Genomic DNA, 18,365 nt, shown 5'->3' on the forward strand with positions numbered 1-18,365 from the left:
ACAACTAAATGGAATATACATAATTAAATGTAGTTTTTTATTAAGGATAACAGATACCAATTTTATGAAGCTAGCTTCAAATGTCAACTGTTGTTGTTAACTATAAATGTGTAAATAATATGCTTATGTACATTATCTGGATATGAACAACAGTAGAGGGTCTGTATTTGTACTGGCTTTGTTTAGATTTTTTAATTGAAATATTTTTTTAAACTGAAAAGCCTCATACAAGATAACTTCAGTTAAAGGGCATTGCCCAGAGTGCACTCTGCTGCTCCCAGAGCACAGTGCTCTGAACAATGAAACAATATATTCTAACAGCGCTCCCAGTTCGTGAACTGTCTTGTTTGTGCCAGAGTGCACTAATTATTTAAGAACGCACCGTATTTACCCTGTCATTTTATTTGATCATGGTGTGTGATGAAAACTCATTGACTGACTTAAGTCACTGAGCTTCATCTGGCCACCATGTATATCTTAAACCCTGATTCCTGAAGTTGGACCACTGTATAAAATTGAAATTAAAGACAGAATGTGATCTACAAAAAATCAACTTACTTTCTTTAGGATTGCTTTTAGAGTCTGCCTGCATCACACAGTGCTGCTGTATTTGTCCACCTTAATGCTCCTAATCCTTTCTGTTTCTCTCTCCCTGCAACAGTATTGGCTTTCAGCTTCAAAAGTAAATGTTTTAGAAAGTTGCCCTAAAAACACTGCTGGTCTAAATAGAACTACATTTAATAGGGCAGGTCACATCACAATCAGTGTCTTTACAGGAGGGGTGTAACACCAGGGAGCTTCTCTCTCTGTCTGCAGAGCATGTATGATTAACAGAAGGGGGAAGAGAAGTGTGAGGGCAGATCACCTAGTTAAAAGATCTTGGATAAAAACAGCATGTGTGGGAAATACTGCCAGGATCCACACAAGTTGACATATAAGCAACAAAAGACTGTGACAGTTGTTTAACACTCCAGAAACACCTGTTTGGAGCATTCCACAGTTAAACGGGTTTATTGGTAACAGGTGATAGGATCCCAAGCGCTTAAGAAAGGGGCAGCCATCATCTAAAGCAGTGGTTCTCAACTGGTGGGTCACAGCCCAAAAGTGGGTTGTGAACCTTTTGCCTGGGCAAAAAAAAAAAAAAAAGTGAAACTGAAGTGTTTTGTGCTTTGAATACATTTCAAAAGTTAAGCATTACATCATTATCTCAACTAGTCTGGCTTTAGGACCCACCATCATGATGGGTCCCGAAGCCAGACCAATAGAGAACCACTGATCTAAAGGCTCAGCATAGATGGGGCAAGGGTCACCACTTTGTGAACTTTTGGCAAATAGTCCAGCAGTTTGTTTTTTTTTTAAATGCACAATTACAAGAAATGTAGTGGTGTCATTAATTATGCAGCAGCTTTACTACTCTTTATTGGCTGCATGCTGTTTTTTACTGCGATGTCCTAAATACAGATTGGCAGACTTGCATTTTTAACTGGATGGATCCAGGAAGTTGTCAAACGAGGATATTGGTAGGCGTTGATAGTGGCCAATCCACAGTGTGAGGAATATCAGTTTGTACCCGTGGAAACCAATCATGTTTTCTGCCCCATCTCATGGCATATTTTATCCCAGCTTGGCCTCAAACCTGTGACATGGTTAAAGTGATAATTCACCGTATGTATGGTATAAGTCTACTTCAAATAGTTCCTGGAGCATTAAGAATAAGCAACTGGAATCAGATTTAAGATATAAAGAAACAAATAGAAAACTTAATTAACGATGAATTAGAAAATAAACTGCGATTCATAAAGCAAACCTTCTATGAATCAGGCCCAAGGGCAACACGATTATTAGCAAGGCATCTTTGGACACAACAAATTACGGATGCAATTCATAAAATCAAGGACCCTTTATCGAATACATTAAAATATGATCCAGAAGAAATTCATAGAATCTTTAAAAACTATTATGAGATCTTATATTCACAGCCTGAGAAGGTTGACGAAGAGAAAATAAAACAATTCCTGATTTCACTGGACCTCCCCTCATCAGGCTCAGAGCAAAATAGATATCTGACCACCCCATTACAGAAGACAAATTGGATAAAGCCATTGGTAGACTGGCGACTAATGAGAGTCCTGGGAGTGACGGCTATCCAAATGAATGGTACAAAAAATTCAAAGAAGTCCTTGCCCCGGTACTATGGGAATCATTCCATTGGACACTTGAGAAGGCTATAGCCCCACCATCCTGGAGGGATGCTGTCATTCCCAAAGAGGGGAAAAATAAAGAATATTATATAATATTCGATCAGTGGAACAAATGACCTATAGTCTACAAATTAAAACAGATCTATATACTTTAAAATGGATGAAATGGCACCTATATGTGACAAAGTAGTGTTTACCCCCCTTGTGCTTTTGTATTTTTGTACCTGTTTTTGTTGAGGAAAAAAAAAAAGAAAATAGGCATCTGGAGACCATACAGTAAGTATCCACTTCAGGAATGGGGCAGAAGAATAGAGACTGCTGACATAACCAGTTGTGGCAAACAAATCCAGACTGTGTTGCTGCACTCTCTCCTCCAGAGACCATAATGTTGTTATCTCAGATACTGGAAGTTCGGGTCAATATGAACCTCAGCATGGAGAGATTAATCTTAACAAGTCATTTAAACTCAAATGGATTTTTCAGTCGTCTGGAGTTGGGTTTATCTGCCACAAATCAGGATTGATAATTCCCTTTTGAGCACATTCATATGACATAAATAATAGAATAACCTTTTTAATGCCATACTGATTCATATTTTGACAGTGTGACACAAGATACACCATGATATCACGCAGAGGTAGTCCATCCACCTGTAGTAATTAAGAACAACTGTGCTGTGTAGCGGTGTCACAGACAGAGAGATACTGTTGTATGTGTGTTACTGGAAAGTTTCCACCAGAAACCCACCAACCCAACTGCTTATCTGGGGTCAGGTTGCAGTGTGATCATAATACGATGTGCAATGAGTAGTTGTTTAATCAATTAGTTGCCAATTATTTAAGTTGATAGTCAACTGTTTTCATGTCAAATCTATATTTTTTTATGAAAGAATGTTCTACAGTAATTTTAGCCTTTTTAATGTGAACATTTTCTAGTTTATTTAGTCCTCTAACAGTAAACTGAATATCCTTGGGTTGTGGACAACACAAGACATTGGAGAACATCATCTTGGAATTTTTTTCATTTTCTAATCTTCTAACTAATCAGTTATTTGAGAAAATTATCAACAACCTGGTATTTTAAAACATGGGCCCTCATTAACATGTTTTGGTATGTGAATGATTCATACTTGCCAGAAGTTTTGGACTGGGGCCAGTCGATATCCTCAGCTAGTGACACAACTGCAACGTAATCATGTAAATAGTCAGCCATGAAATTCTTATTGCTGTTCCTCTAGGAAAACTCCAACCTTCTCTCCACTGTCTTCCTGCCAACAACTTACCTTTTCAGTGAGACTTCTCAGGACGAGGCGTGTGTTTCTGGTCACAAAATCCACAGGAATTGTCTACAGCTGGTCTGTTGAACTATATTCAGGGGGCCACATTTTCAGAAAGCTAAGAGCCCAGGGGCCCATTTTTTTCAGGTTTTAAATTGTATTTAATTGTAAACAGTCTGATTTAATCTGTGGGCCGGAGTTGACTTGGCCTGATCTACAGACTGCAGAACATCTACTTTCCTCAGGCTGAGAGACTCCTGAACTCATTCTCAACTCTCCAACTTGAGTTGTTTATTTCCGTGTCTTGATTATTTTTTGTTTGTGCGTGTGTGTATAACTTTATTATACAATCTTGTGTTGTGTAATTACAAATTAATCTTGATCTTGAAAAGCTGCTGTTTTCAAATATATTGATCAAAAAAACCAAAAACACATTTCCTTCTCTAATTGTTCTTGCTAATCCTCCTGTCACTGGTCCTCAGTCTTGCATGTCATACTTTATGTGAGCGTTTCACCCTCTAATTAAGCTGCCTTATACCTCAATAGAGCGGATGTGCAATTATAGTGCTGCTTAGTAAAAGGAAAACTGTCATGACAATCTGCCTTTATCTGAGAGATAATGAGCACATCTATGAAAGCAAAAGGAGAAATTAACAAACGCTTCTGAATGATAGGAAAGCCTCACAATGGTTTTCAGTAAATGAGTGCATCAGCAGACAATTTCCCGCAATCGAATTAACCTCCTGAAGCAATTATTTTAGCATGAGTGCCCACTTTAAAGAATTCTGTAAACATTAATACAGTAGAAAGCCCTCAGGCAGGGTGGAAGTCACAATGGAGAACATGAGCCTCAGTCTGTGACTGCCGCTTCTGTCATTAGTGCTTCACCAGCAAACCACACACAAATAAGCACATTTGTCCTCCACATCAATGCCAATACCCACTTTATTGCCTTGCACTTCCAAAGGGAGCGAGTGATTTGACAGTAGAGACCGAGTAAAGTGACAATATCATCCATTTCAGCAGTGAAGCCTGCATTTTTTTTCTCTTGAGAGTCACAGCTAAATGAATGGAAGAAGCTTTGCTCCCATCAGCTTCTTCTATGATGAAAGGGCTTTTGAGGTCTGGATGTTGTGTCCAGACCTTTAGGATGCAAAGCTGTAATATCTTTGAACGCACAAAGCAATGTGTTTCTCATAAAATATATAACAGTATACGGTAGTGTCCAAAAGCAGGTGTTCACTCCTGTCTACAGGCTCTTGTGTACTTTAAGGGAGGGCCTGCTTCAAAGAGTTTCAGTGGGACTTGTAATTTTCTATCTACTAATACTGACACGTTAGAAGGTCTCATAATTACGCATGTATCTTAACTTTAAACATAGATGTCCTTCAAATATCCTAATCATAAGAATGTTTTTGTCAGTGGACCTCCAATTTTTGACAGTTTCTGTGTTCTTCTTGTCACTGTCTCACATATAATGGTGATAATAGGCCCTGACACACCAGACCAGCTATCAGCTGTTGGCCAATGTTACAGCTGTCGATGAGCATCTGTGGACCCAATTGTTGCCGTGTGTCCTGCACTGTTGATAGTAGCTGGCCGTTGTCTGCAGCATTATCAGATGAGCATCTTGAGTTGGCAGTGGAGTGAGTCAGTGAGAGAAGTAACTCAGTAACCGCCTGTTCAGCGAAGCAAATCAGTGCACAAGAGGAGAGATGGAAGAAGAAAGTGAAAATGTGGTATACATGATTTCACCCATTCTGTGCAATGTTTTGTTGTGTTTCACCTCTTCTTAATTTCTCCTTCCATATGAGTGGAAGTGGCTATGTTAGTCTTATGTTAGTCCTCTGGTTTCCCTTTTTGCATAAGTAATACATATCACCGCCACCTGGTGGTATGGAGAGGCTCTTCATCTCACACAGGTACAAGCTATGTGTTTTTTTTCCCACACATTTGCTGGCCTGGCTCTACTCGGTGGCCCAGCACGGCAAGGATTTGCATTTCCACCACAAGTGTTCTACCTGCTTGAAGGTGTCTTAAACTAATGACGTGCTTATGCCAACCTCCACAGCACACTTTATTTCCTATAACACCCTGGCTCTATGGTTCTGTGAAATTTCTCACATGGTGCAGTGCTCAGAAGATGATGATGATGATGATGATGATCCGTTGACCCAACCCTAATGTGCACCAGCCTTATCCTTTAACTGCAACAATGGAATAGCATTTCACATTTCTGTTCTCCGTCTCTGTTGTTTGTCTCTTTTATGTGGTCAGGCCAACGATGCTTCAGGGAACACGTGGAACTGGCTGTACTTCATCCCCCTCATCATCATTGGCTCCTTCTTCATGCTCAACCTAGTGCTAGGTGTGCTGTCAGGGTGAGTACAAACTGTGACACTGACCCCAGCTGAGCTTTTTGGTCTTTGTTTTTGAGCCAGATGGTATCCCTGTTTAACCAGACCTGTTGAGAAGTCTTTGCTTTGGTACTTTCCCATTTTTATCTTGCTGATGTAATAACAACTCCAGAACAACACACTGGAGTGGCTGCATGGATTTTCAATAATAATGTCAGGTCAGCCCTGTAAAGGTGGTTGTACACTCCTTCCAACATATTCAAACTAATGAGAGGACATGCTGAAAAGAGGACAGGTGGGATCTTTGTGGCTGATATTCATGTTGTTCCACCTCAAGATGAACAGTTGTTTTACTAAAAAGATATTACTACATCATCTTACAAATATCAGACCATCAGTTGTGTGACTTCATTTATGGCAGCAAGTCTAGGGAAAAGCCAGAAAGTAACAAGATGCAAACTGTGTATTCTCTGATTTATTTCACATCTGATTGCTTAAATGAAACAACATTTATCACTATTTCCAAAACAATATGGCTGTTGCAGCGTGCCAGTGACAGGCATACTGGACCTATGTTGTATGGTCACAGGCTGGTTGGGTTTTGGCAGTAAAATTACTGAGATGGATGGAAAATGGGTTAAAGTAGGTACGTTACAGATGATGCTACTTCAGCTCCTAACTTTACTTAGTTAATGTACGTAACTGAAGTTTGGTTATGTATGTGATGTAACTTAACCACCTTAGGTAACATAACCCACCGTTGACACTCGATAAACACTTTTAGACCTTCTAATTGGGCTTTCTTCAGCCAGACAAAAACACATTATGAAGTATTGCTATACTGCTATAGGAGCAGGTATTTGGACAATATGATATCATAACAGAAGTTGTCTGAACATGGCTGATCAAAATGTTGGCTAACACTAATGAATTATATATTTTTTTAACCAAAGCACAGTCACAGTGGACTGTCTGGATACATAATCCAGTTCTGACTTTTGAGCTTATTATTGTGTACCAAGCTGCTCATTCTGAATTATAGGTTATTAAACTATCATTTGACAGTCACTTGGAGCAGTTTAGAGGACGGTCTTTAAAAATAGTGATATTAAGGGTGTCTTTTCTTATCAGATCATCACTAAATTAGAAATACCACTGGTAATACATAGAATTCTAGAACTTGCATGAAAACGTCCAACATTTAGAGGCTCTTCCTTCTGCCAGAGTAGTATCCGCTCTTGCATTTACCAATGAAGCCAAGTCTACATCTGTGGTGGCTCCAGTGTAATATTTATGGGGTTTTATTAAAACATACATTCAAATAATTATACAGGTCCGCTGCACCATGAGCAGACTTTGTACCGTACATGGTGTGCTGAGCCTGTCATTGTAATTCTGTGGTATACGGTCTCATTTATAAAGCAACACAAGTAGGAGGTGCTGAGCTGTTATAACCATTGAAAAGAGCATCATGGGAGAATGCTGTGTTTTGAAGTTATTATCGTCTTTCTTCAGCAGCAGCAGTCTCTGGTGTTCCCCCACACATGTACATCATCTAACCTACAGTATATCATCCATACCAAATCATGACAGCAATGGTTATTTTCCACAGGGTTGGGTGGGTGGATAGATAAAGAGCTGGGGCTGCATTTTCTACATGGTCAGAACCTCAGAGTTATTGCCTCATTAACAATCTAGCATGCTGTGGTACTGAGCTAACACAAAACGGTCCAGATACATAGGGACTGCAACTCTACCGCCTATATTTCATTGCAGGTTAGCTTCCAGTCCCCAGAGGCAGCACAATGATAAGAACTGTCTCACCTCTCCCCTAAGAGGTTCACCTGCCATTCACACAGCCTTTCCTTTCAGAACCTTATGGGTATTCAAAGACAGAAACTGGTCCTTCACCATAATACTGTTCCATAGGGTTAGAAAAATGGCAGAATTTAGCCCTGAAAACCCAGGTTTAACTTTGTGAAAGGGTCTGTTTTAACCCTAAACAAGTTTTTATAATTCTACCTAATTGTTTCAGTTTCCTCAATCCAACCTAATGTGACAGGGTACTGAAAAGGCACTGAAAAATGATGAGTAAACTTAAAGTAAAAATAATATGTGAACAGTATAATAATATGTTCCAAACAGGACTCAATCACCGGACTCCTGAGTGAGAGTCCCGTATTTAACCCAGTCAACCATCAGAAGCAGTTTTTGTCACTATATCCTAAATTTAAGTGGTGGTCCTTAAACAAAATGAATTATGATGTTCCAGGAACAACAGAAATATGGTTATATCAGATACGCTGTACTACAACACCTATTCCCATGCTGCTCCTCTGGTATTTCGGGGACACTGCTGTCATTCTTGTTTGTCTTCCTCTATCCGACCCTGCTCAGATAAATCTATGAACAGAGTTGCATTCATAATCACTCTCCTGTTGTTTAATATTAAGGTCATTAAGTTTTGAAAGAAGCCACAGTACTCTGTGTTTTCCAGCTGGATGCTCTGTGCTCACTGATAAGGAAACTTTTCTCCCTGCTTGGATGAAATCTATTTCCTCACTGGGCTTCTTTTTGAAATCACTGTGATTATAATGAATAAATAATGAAATAACAAGTCACAACTTTTTTTTCTTTTACTTAATTCTGACAGTTAATTAATTGGATGCTGACAGGAGAGGAGTTGGACGACTAGAATGAATAATATGTTGTTTCATTTTCACAAAAGGTTTTTCTAGGTTATATAACGTCAACCTGTAAGTTAATGCTCGTATCCACACTCCACAAGCTAACACAGTTGGCAGTTTTAGACTAAAATGGCTTATTAAAGGCCACCAGTGACACATTTTTATCCTTTTCAGTTTTATCGTGAAATGTTACTTTTTCAGAACAAAAATGATTGAATTCTTGCCAGAAACACACTTGCTGTAGTTTCTTCTCCAGGTCTTGATCCTCTAGACCTTAACACTGCAGTCCTATTGCCAAATTGCTATTACCTGCTTAAGTCTTACAAACTGATGACTGATAATGACATTTTTGAGAGATGTTATTATCCATTTTAGGATTATATAGTATTAGAAAATGTGCTTTTCCCCCCTCATTTTATGTAGCTATTAGAAAACTTCTAATCCGATTTGGTGCACCCCCGTAGGTTTTTGTAAAACATGCTGCCTCCCTTCATAATCGTTTTCTTTTTTCCCCCTTACTCCATCTTTGTTTCTCTGGAGAGCAGGTATGGGTATGTATAGAGGGGTAGAGCAAGGGCAGATTATTCACTAGTTAATCGATCATGGGTGGCTTTGTTCTGTAATGAAAACATTAAGATAAGAAAGACGGGTCTCCAAATATAATTTAGCAGCCAGAGAGAGAGAGAGATACCTTGTGCAGTTCCATAAATTGAAAATTATTATATGGCCAACAATAAAAGTAAAGGCCTTTACACGTGGGGGAATGAATGACACAAATATGCAAAATATTCCAACATAACTATAATGCTTAAAAATTAGTGACACAGGCAGCGATGCAACTTTGCGTTATTACGGTCTGATATGTGATTTTGCGACATGGGTATATCATCAGACCAGCAGGGCAGAGACTGGTAGAAAAAAAACTGTGCCAGCTTGTGGTGCTCCAAGAGGGCCTCAGGGATGTTTGTGCTCGTACAGCAGCACTGACCGGCTCACTGACAGGTAGAGACAGGTTGCATTCACCAGGTCATCTCAGCTGAATGTCCTGGGGCTCCAGTCCGGCCCGTAATGATGTATTTATAGGTTAAAAAGCCAAAGTTGTAAACAAACCTATCGTAGCAGTAGGTCAGTCATGTTCTACAAGGTAAAATTACTGTTTTTGTCAAAGTAGTCTGGTGGATATGAAGACAGCACAGATGGATATAACATCAGTAAATCCCTTAGATACACAGTCTGTCTGTGCAGGGAATAATCGAGTTGTTGTAGAACTCAGAAAAATTGATCTTGTTCCTCCCCAAAAAATGATGATGCTTTCTTAACATGCAATATTCACATTCTGTGTGCATGTACACGTGACAAAAACATCAGCTTTACAGACAGAATTAGCACAAAAGAAAAGTGCTTCCAGTGTGTAAAGGCCTTAAACCTGACAGTTCAGTCTGTTTTTCTCTGTGGAAATCAAGGTCCAAACAACAAACAACTGCAAACAAATAAATAATAAAGACATAACTGAATAATACTTTACCTAGACCACTGATAAGCATTAATAAAGACCTGTTATAATAAAGACCGAGTACGAGTACTTTCTCTTTCTAATACAACACAAATTCTCTCTAACATGCATCTTTCAGAGTTAGTGGTCAAGGCTCATGGCTTCAGAATGCCTTTCCTGATGAAATTAACTATTGTTGTCATGATTCTGGTGTTGTGTTCATGGTTCCCTGTTTTATTTTGAGATTTTACCCTTGTTTCGTGTGTTGCATATCATTTTCCTTCCTGTTTTCTTGCTGTCCACATGTGCTCTGCATCTCCGGCTTTAGCCTTTCCCTCCTTCCTGTGTCTTAAGCTTTTCCAGCCCATCGCCCTCTTCACTGATTTACTGTTTTTCTCTTTATTTCTCTGACTTGTGTTGCTCCACCTGACTCCACGTGCACCTCATCCCATCATTAGTTGGGTGTGTATGTAGTCTTTGTGCTCCCTCTTGTCTTTGTCAGTTCGTTCCTGTTTTGCCACCCTATGTTTCTCACCTGTGGTTTTCTTCTCCTCATGGTATGTTTTCTGGTTTCTGTTCCTGGCTTTATGTCTCTGCTTTGCTCTCGTGATTTCTGGTTTGATCTTTGCTCTTGGTTTGTACTTTGTTTTTAGACGTGTTGCACCTCTTTGGTTTTCTTGGTTATTTCAGTTTTAGTTATTAATGCCCACCTTTTGTGTTTTAATTCTGCGTAACTCCCATGTGTTTCTGCGCTAATATCTCTGCAGACAAACATTTTCTATTTGAAGGTTTACAGCCTCTGATGAGGTTTTCTCTGCATAATAGAACATTTTAGCTTAAATGTTATTTCTATTGTCCCTTTTCTGTAACTTTTATTTTTGGGAATTTTCTCCACACATTCACACAAACTATACTGGACAAAAACTTTAGAAGGCGGGTAGCCTTTAGCCGCCCCCTCTGTGGTTATCTTGTCCTCTCTGTTTCCTGCTCTCTCCACAGAAGTTGTCAGATGGCTTTACAGTTACTATGGAGGTGGAAGGTCACTGATGCTGTCTGGCAGGGCGGTGCGGGGGCCATGTTATTGTTTAAAGGCCACGATCTGAGCTTCAGAGCAGGCAGGAGAGCGGAAACATGCAGGGTTGAGAGGCTGCAGATCCCCAGGGGACGTTGGAGCCATTAACTCAGCCTTTATCTCATCAGAGTGGGCAGGCTGGGATAAGATGTTTCTGTGATCAGTGTTGATCCCCCAACCATCTATTCCATCCCACATTTCTTTAGTACGTCTAACTTTTGCCTAACATCTGACAATTGTCTCACGTATTGTATGTCAGAAAACACAATTCAAAAAGTGTTGCTCCAGGTCTGTTGGATGTGTCATTGGACAAGTGTTCACAAACACATTAGTTATAACAATTAAAGTGATAGGACTACAACTGTTTAGTAGTAAACAGCAGGGGAGTAAAGGTATGGAAGGCACACATTTAACATAGTGGTGATCAAAGCAGGTCTAGATGTCCTTTGATTAACAAGTTGGTGTTTCACGAGTGTGTATCTGCAGGGTTTAAGAGTCAGACAGGCGTCACCATTTACATCCCAGACATCACTCCAAACGTGTATTCTTCCTCACTAACATAATGAAGGTTGGAAACTCCATCATGCGACCTGGACATAAAACATTAATTATAACCACATACATGTAGTGCATTTTTGGAACTTGTGTCAGGGTGTATGCATGGGTGTGTCAGCAATCAGATGGTGATGGTATTATGGTCGGCATCTTCGTATCAAAAGTTTGACATCAGGTAAACACTGTTCATCAGCTTTGTCTGTGTGTGAGCACCTAGCATCAGCTATGTAAACAGTGTCCACCTCTCCTCATTGGCTTGGAACACAGTCTGCCATAGTGCAACAGCATGATCTGACAAGTTGTGGTGAAGATGGGTCTCTGTAAAGATGCGGGCACAAAAGTCTCTGATTTCCTGTTGCTTGGCCAGCCTGGGCCTCATTTGTCCATTACGTTTTCCTGTGACCAGACATTAGCCAGGAGCTGCTTTAAACCAAGATGGATTAGCATGGCTTTTATCCCTGGCTTTTACCTCTCTTTCTCCCTGGGGCGGTCTGGCTGGTTCGGTCGGATGGTCTAAAGATGCTTTTGGCAGTCATTGTCTAAAGTCTGCTGCTCCTTATCAAAAACCTGTTCCTTCTCTTCAAATGTTGATTCATTTATTTATGTCATAGGTTGTGCTTGTTTCAGCAGCAAAGCAAAAAAGAACACAATTTGTACCACAATTTGGGGAAGGTTTTGGCCACTGCATGTGCATGCATCTGTTTTGTTCTGTGTACAACTTTGAAGTGGAGAAACAGTCACAATTTGGTTAGGTTGAGGCACTATAACCTGTTGGTTAGATTTAGGAAAAGGCCATGGGATCATACTGAAGTTAAGTTACATATGTAAGTACCACCTCACTTTCATTTTCCATGGTTTTCACTTTGCTTTTGAAATATCCCAAACAGTGCCATGTCCTGTTCATACTCAATACAGCCAAGTACAGAGGTATTTTCAGTTCATTTAAATAAAGACCCGAGGCACAACTGTAATGAACACTGCCAAGATTGCTTTACAATACTTGGTGGGATGTCAAAGACCATATAGTTTTATAAGCTGAGATAAAGGCCTAATAGCATTCTAATTTTTAACCCTAGTATTAATTTTTTGGTGCACTTTTGCCCCTCATAGCAGAATTGAAAAATGTAGTGATTAAAACCTCCATCTATGAAATGGGACAGCCCTTTAAGACCTGTCAATGTCATCAGTTGTTGTTGCTGTTTGTGTAAACAGACGTGACTGGACATTTTCAATATGCTGTCTTAAGCTGTGCTGATTTCTCTAGCATCACTGTGGGACCCCTGGTATAATCACTATGCTATTTATCTGACCGTGTTACAAAAGCATGGATGCTCACAGTTCGTTCACAACATCATGCAATCAAGTCATCAAAAAAAACAAAAAAACAACACTGCTTCATTACCTGGTCACTAGTGATTCTTTTTAGTCTGACATTAGAAACCCATGCTCCTACCCTGTCAATCACACATACCTCCACACACATCAGACCAGGCTAATATAATTCAGTCTTTGGCCTGTTTATGTAGGAGACATTGGATTACTAGACTTTGTTAATCATATGAATCACAGCCTCCTTCCCAACTTTTAAAAAAGTGGTTCATGTTTAATTCAGGACATGCAAGATGGAGAAAACACTGCTGTGCCACTTGTTAAGATATGATGCAACCATTTGCAATGTAGTTGTAGTATAAATATGACATAAATTGAGTCAGACTGGTGCGACCATTTAAACATCTTTACTAACAGTTTGTTTCTATTGTCTTTGTGCAAATTAACTGTAAAAAAATAAATAAATAAATCAGACCATCTACTTCTGGCAGGAGATTGTGGTGCTGAGTGTTTGCATCTGCTGCTCTGCACCATCCAGACAGCAACATGACTTCCTGGAGAAAAACACAGGGCTATTGTTGTCATTTACCACTGTGATTGGCATGGATGCTTCAGAATGATGAGACATGTGAAATGACTGGCTGTAATACCCAACACAGTTCCTGCACCCAAGACCTACCACTCTTGTCAATGCGATTAGAATAGAGCATTTATGTATAGTATGCATAGTATGTAGCTATACATACACAAATGCATATACTGTATATACCGTAGTCTCTGTTTGCATGTATATTTCAATTGGTCTGCTTGTTACTTGAGGAGAAAATCTGAGCACTGTGTGTGTATGAAAGCTTCTAATTATCTCATTCACTGTGGATGTGTGCAGTTTGTTTGTGCTCATGCTGGCATATGTATCAGTACGAACGTGTGTGAGACGGTGTGAAAGTGTAGCTGAAAGCTGCTACAAACTGGGAAAATATCCCCCTGTACACACACGCGCGCGCACACACACACACACACACACACACACACACACACACACACACACACACACACACACACACACACATGCACACAGACAGACACAGATACACAAGCATACTGTATACTCAGCCAGCCACAGACACACTGACAGGCATGTATACAAACACATACACACCCCTCAGGAAGGCAGGCAGACAGCCACTGCAATGCAGAATCGAGCTTCTCCCTCCACTGTGTGCGAGACACACCAATCTGAGCAGTGGGGGTGGACTGGAGATCCCTCGCTCTGTTATTTCAGGAGTCTGCCTTCCTCTCTCTCTCCCTCTGTCTCTCTCTCTCCGTCTCTCTCTCCACCTCCTTTCTTCTTTCTTATTCCAACTCCCCATCTCTCCCCCATCTCTCACATGTTATCACATCTTATTTCCCAGCTCATTTGAATGGGAGACAGTTAATAAAACAGAGTCCCAGTCCCCTGTGCAGCCCCAGCTTTCTTCGTAACACAGAAAAGACATTGGAGCCTCAAGATGCCAATATGTCATTGTTCTCTGCCATGTACCTATCTTAAAAGGATCATTCTGATTTATTACAGCTTGGCTCATATTTTAATACTGCTGCCCATTCATATGTCCTTTGGAACAATTACACATATGCTTAAATAATATCATATATATGTTTTGGTCATGATTGTCAATTAATACAAATAAGACCCAAGTCTTGAGTCACAAGTGAGTCTCAAGTATTGGCTATGAAGTCCTAAGTTCAACATTAGTGTTGCAGCATTCTCTTAAACAACTGAAGTAGCTGGGGCCTTGTTTTAGAACAAGCAGGAAAACAAAATGCTCCATCCTTATTTACATCTGTTTAAAACCCAGATCTTCACTGTAGTTCCTAAGGTGGTGTTCACATGCACCCCTTCTGAATCCAATGTACAAGGTTGACCAGGCATCAAGTGTGTATATCAAGTCTTTTAAAATCAATCGGGACCTCAGTGCTTCTGCAGACTTGGATAACACCCTACAAGACATTTTTTGTTGTTGTCGTTGTTGTTGGTTTTCCATTTCCACCTTCTACTTCAGCTGTTAAGGAGAATGCTGCAATGCTGTTTTGCTGTGAAGTTCCAGAAATGTTTTTGGCCTACAACAAGTCCCGTTTGCATGCAGTGTGTAGATAATGACTGAATTGTCATTTTTCGGTAAACTGTTCCTGTGACTACTGTCAAACTTTGTCCCCCTTGAAAGCAAACAGCGCAGGTGTGTTTTGTATGTTGTTCAATGGTGCCAAGTCAACTGAATTTTTAAAGAGTGTATGGGGAACTTTTTTTAAAATGAGACTAGCTGCAAATCGAGATACAAACTAGGGGTTCATCAGCTTTGCACCTTTGCTCTAAGGCCACCAAGCCATCCAACCAATCTTCCTCCTTTTCTTTTGCATGTGGTCATTGTGGTCTATAGTGAGTTTGCCAAGGAGAGAGAGCGGGTGGAGAAGAGGCAAGAGTTCCTGAAGCTCCGAAGACAACAGCAAATAGAGAGAGAGTTAACTGGGTATCTAGAGTGGATCTGCAAAGCAGGTCAGAAAACATACCCTGCACATGTGCGCACACACACACACACACACACACACACACACACACACACACACACTCTCCTTTGGATACACATGGGTTTCAAATGTCTGTAAAAACTTTACTACAGTTTATTTTGATATAAATATGACCTAAGTTTGACTACCTTTGAATCAAGGCTGCTATTTGTGTTGCAGAGGAGGTGATGCTGGCTGAGGAAGACAAGCATGCAGAGGAGAAGTCTCTGGATGGAGCATGGTACAAACGCAAACACACCAACTCTGGTGAGGATCAATTGTGAAAATCACCTGTAAGGTTAAAAAAAGGGATAACTTCCTATGGCGTCCTCCCTGTACTTCCTTTTTATGAGGCATTTTGAAAGTGATGAATGTGGTGAGACATATGCAGACATCTTGCCAACAATAACAAAGGTTATAGCTTCTTTTCAAGGTAGACATTTCCAAAGCAAGAGTAAAGTTACTAAAGATCAACTGCTCCTTTCATTTAAAGGAGCAAATTTTAAGATGTGGCCAGAGTTTTAGTTTTAGAAAATTATCTAACGTTATCATCAGAATCTGAAGAAAGAAATGTGATGTTATTCAAAAAATGTCTGATTACTGTGTTGCAGAGATATCTGCTGAAGTTAGCTTGCTAACCAGCTAGCCTCAGCCTGTCCTGTCTCAGTGCAGAGTAAAATGTGAAAATATTCCATTTTCATCTGCTGTTGATGTCAGACTCTCTGTCTCTCCTCTGCCTCTTCATGCCTCTGTCCCTGCTTGCCGTGATGTCTTGGCCAGAGCCACTGTAAATCACCTCTGTATCCACTATCTTCAGACTGACCTCTGTCATTTCAGAGGCTGTCAGTCCCAGATCAGTGTCCAGATGTGTTCACTATCATGCTGCCAATTCAGATGAGCTGGACCTTGTCACCCACGGGGACTTCTCCTGTGTGACAAACTCAAGGGCCAGTGGCTCCATAGCTAACTGAGCCACTAGTTTAGTTGCCAACAGAAGTTAGCTTCTACTATCAACTTATCCTGAGTGCAATCCATGATAAAATCTGACATTGCCCCATCCATAGTCTCAGTTAGCCACCACCTAATTGAATTCCAGCCATCATTACATCTGTGCTTTTCCTGCTTGGCCAATTGAAACGTGTCTTTTAGCAGGCAACCACAAGAACAGACATACAAACCCCAATTCCACTGAAGTTGGGACATTGTGTAAAATGTAGATAAAACAGAATACAATGATTTGCAAATACTTTTCAACTTAAATTCAATGGAATTACACTACAAAGACAAGATATTCAATGTTCAAACTGATAAACTTTATTGTTTTTTTTTGCAAATATTCACTTATTTTGAATTTGATACAACATGTACCAAAAAAGCTGGGACAGCAGCAACAAAAGACTGGGAACGTTGAGGAATGCTCAAAAAACACCTCTTTAGGACATTTCACAGGTGAACAGGTTAATTGGAAACAGGTGAGTGTCATGATTGAATATAAAAGGAGCATCCCTGAAAGGTTCAGTTGTTCACAAGCAAGGATAGGTCAAGGTTTGCCACTTTGTGAATAACTACTTGAGCAAATAGCATTACAGTTTAAGAATGTTTCTCAATGTAAAATTGTAAGGATTTTATCATGTACAGTCCATAATATCATCAATAGATTCAGACAATCTGGAGAAATCTCTGCACATAAGCAGCAAGGCCAAAAACCAACATTTGATCTAATGACCTTCGATCCCTCAGGTGGCACTGCATTAAAAACCAACATCATTCTGTAAAGGATATTACCAAGTAGGCTCAGGAACACTTTGGAAAACCACTGTCAGTAAACACAGTTCTTCACTACACCTACATGTGCAAGTTAAAACTCCACAATGCAAAGCGAAAGCCCTATATCAGCAACAGCCAGAATTCATTCAATCAGGGACATCCCTGCTTATTTCAGCAAGACAATAACAAGCCATATTCTGCACGTGTTACAAAAGCGTGACTTCATAGTAAAAGCCTGCGGGTGCTAGACTGGCCTGCCTGCATCCCAGACCTGTCTCCTATTGAAAATGTGTGGCGCATTATGAAGTGCAAAAGACGTCAGTGGAGTCCCCGGACTGTTGAGCAACTGAAATCGCATATCAAGCAAAAATGGGATTATTGAGTTTTGTTTAAAGGAAAGTTGATGTAACACAGTGGTAAACATGCACCTGCTCCAGCTTTTTTGGAACATGTTGCAGGCATGAAATTCAAAATGAGTGAATATGGGCAAAAAAAAATAAAAGATAAATGAAGTTTATCAGTTACATTAAATATCTTCACTTTGTAGTGTATTCTATTGAATATAATTTGAAAAGGATTTGCAAATCATTGTATTCTGTTTTTCTTTACGTTTTACCCAACATGGGTATGGAGAGCTATGGATGCAGGCAGCCATGGGCTGATATGATGACAGAGAATGGCTGGTGGACAGGTGAGGAATGACTAGTTTTGAAAAATATACCTCTATTGACTATAGGATAGCAGACAAGGAGGCAAGGAAAGAACGAAGAGATGTGGTTCTATATCTGTTTTAACTTGTCAAAACTTAAGGAAAATGTGACAACCATCTGGTTTTCCATTTGTGTGGTTTGGTTACATTGATATCAAAGCAGGTAGCCCTTTTTAATTCATGAATAATACAATAACGTGTGAATGCACACATGTCAATATAGCAGGACAGAGGTTCCTGTTCTTGCTGTCCTGGTCATTGTATGTTGCTGTTTTCATGTCATGGTTCAGACTACTATGACATGCATCCAGGTAAAGAAAAAAAAACATAAGCAGGTTGTAAATTCAAGTCAGAGATG

At 40.0% G+C, this 18,365-nt stretch overlaps 1 protein-coding gene across 8 annotated transcripts in view; it reads left to right on the forward strand.

Annotated features, from left to right (window-relative positions):
* The window catches only part of cacna1ba (calcium channel, voltage-dependent, N type, alpha 1B subunit, a), a 129,513-nt gene that overhangs the window by 48,909 nt on the left and 62,239 nt on the right, over nt 1-18,365 (forward strand). For all 8 annotated transcript variants that reach the window (XM_037097238.1, XM_037097240.1, XM_037097241.1 and 5 more), the window contains exons 7-9: nt 5,755-5,858; nt 15,405-15,520; nt 15,712-15,798. In XM_037097238.1, coding sequence (XP_036953133.1) covers nt 5,755-5,858; nt 15,405-15,520; nt 15,712-15,798 — 307 coding nt within the window. The remainder of the gene's footprint in view (nt 1-5,754; nt 5,859-15,404; nt 15,521-15,711; nt 15,799-18,365) is intronic.

This window comes from Acanthopagrus latus, chromosome 5, assembly GCF_904848185.1.
Source record: "Acanthopagrus latus isolate v.2019 chromosome 5, fAcaLat1.1, whole genome shotgun sequence".
Taxonomy (NCBI): domain Eukaryota; kingdom Metazoa; phylum Chordata; class Actinopteri; order Spariformes; family Sparidae; genus Acanthopagrus; species Acanthopagrus latus.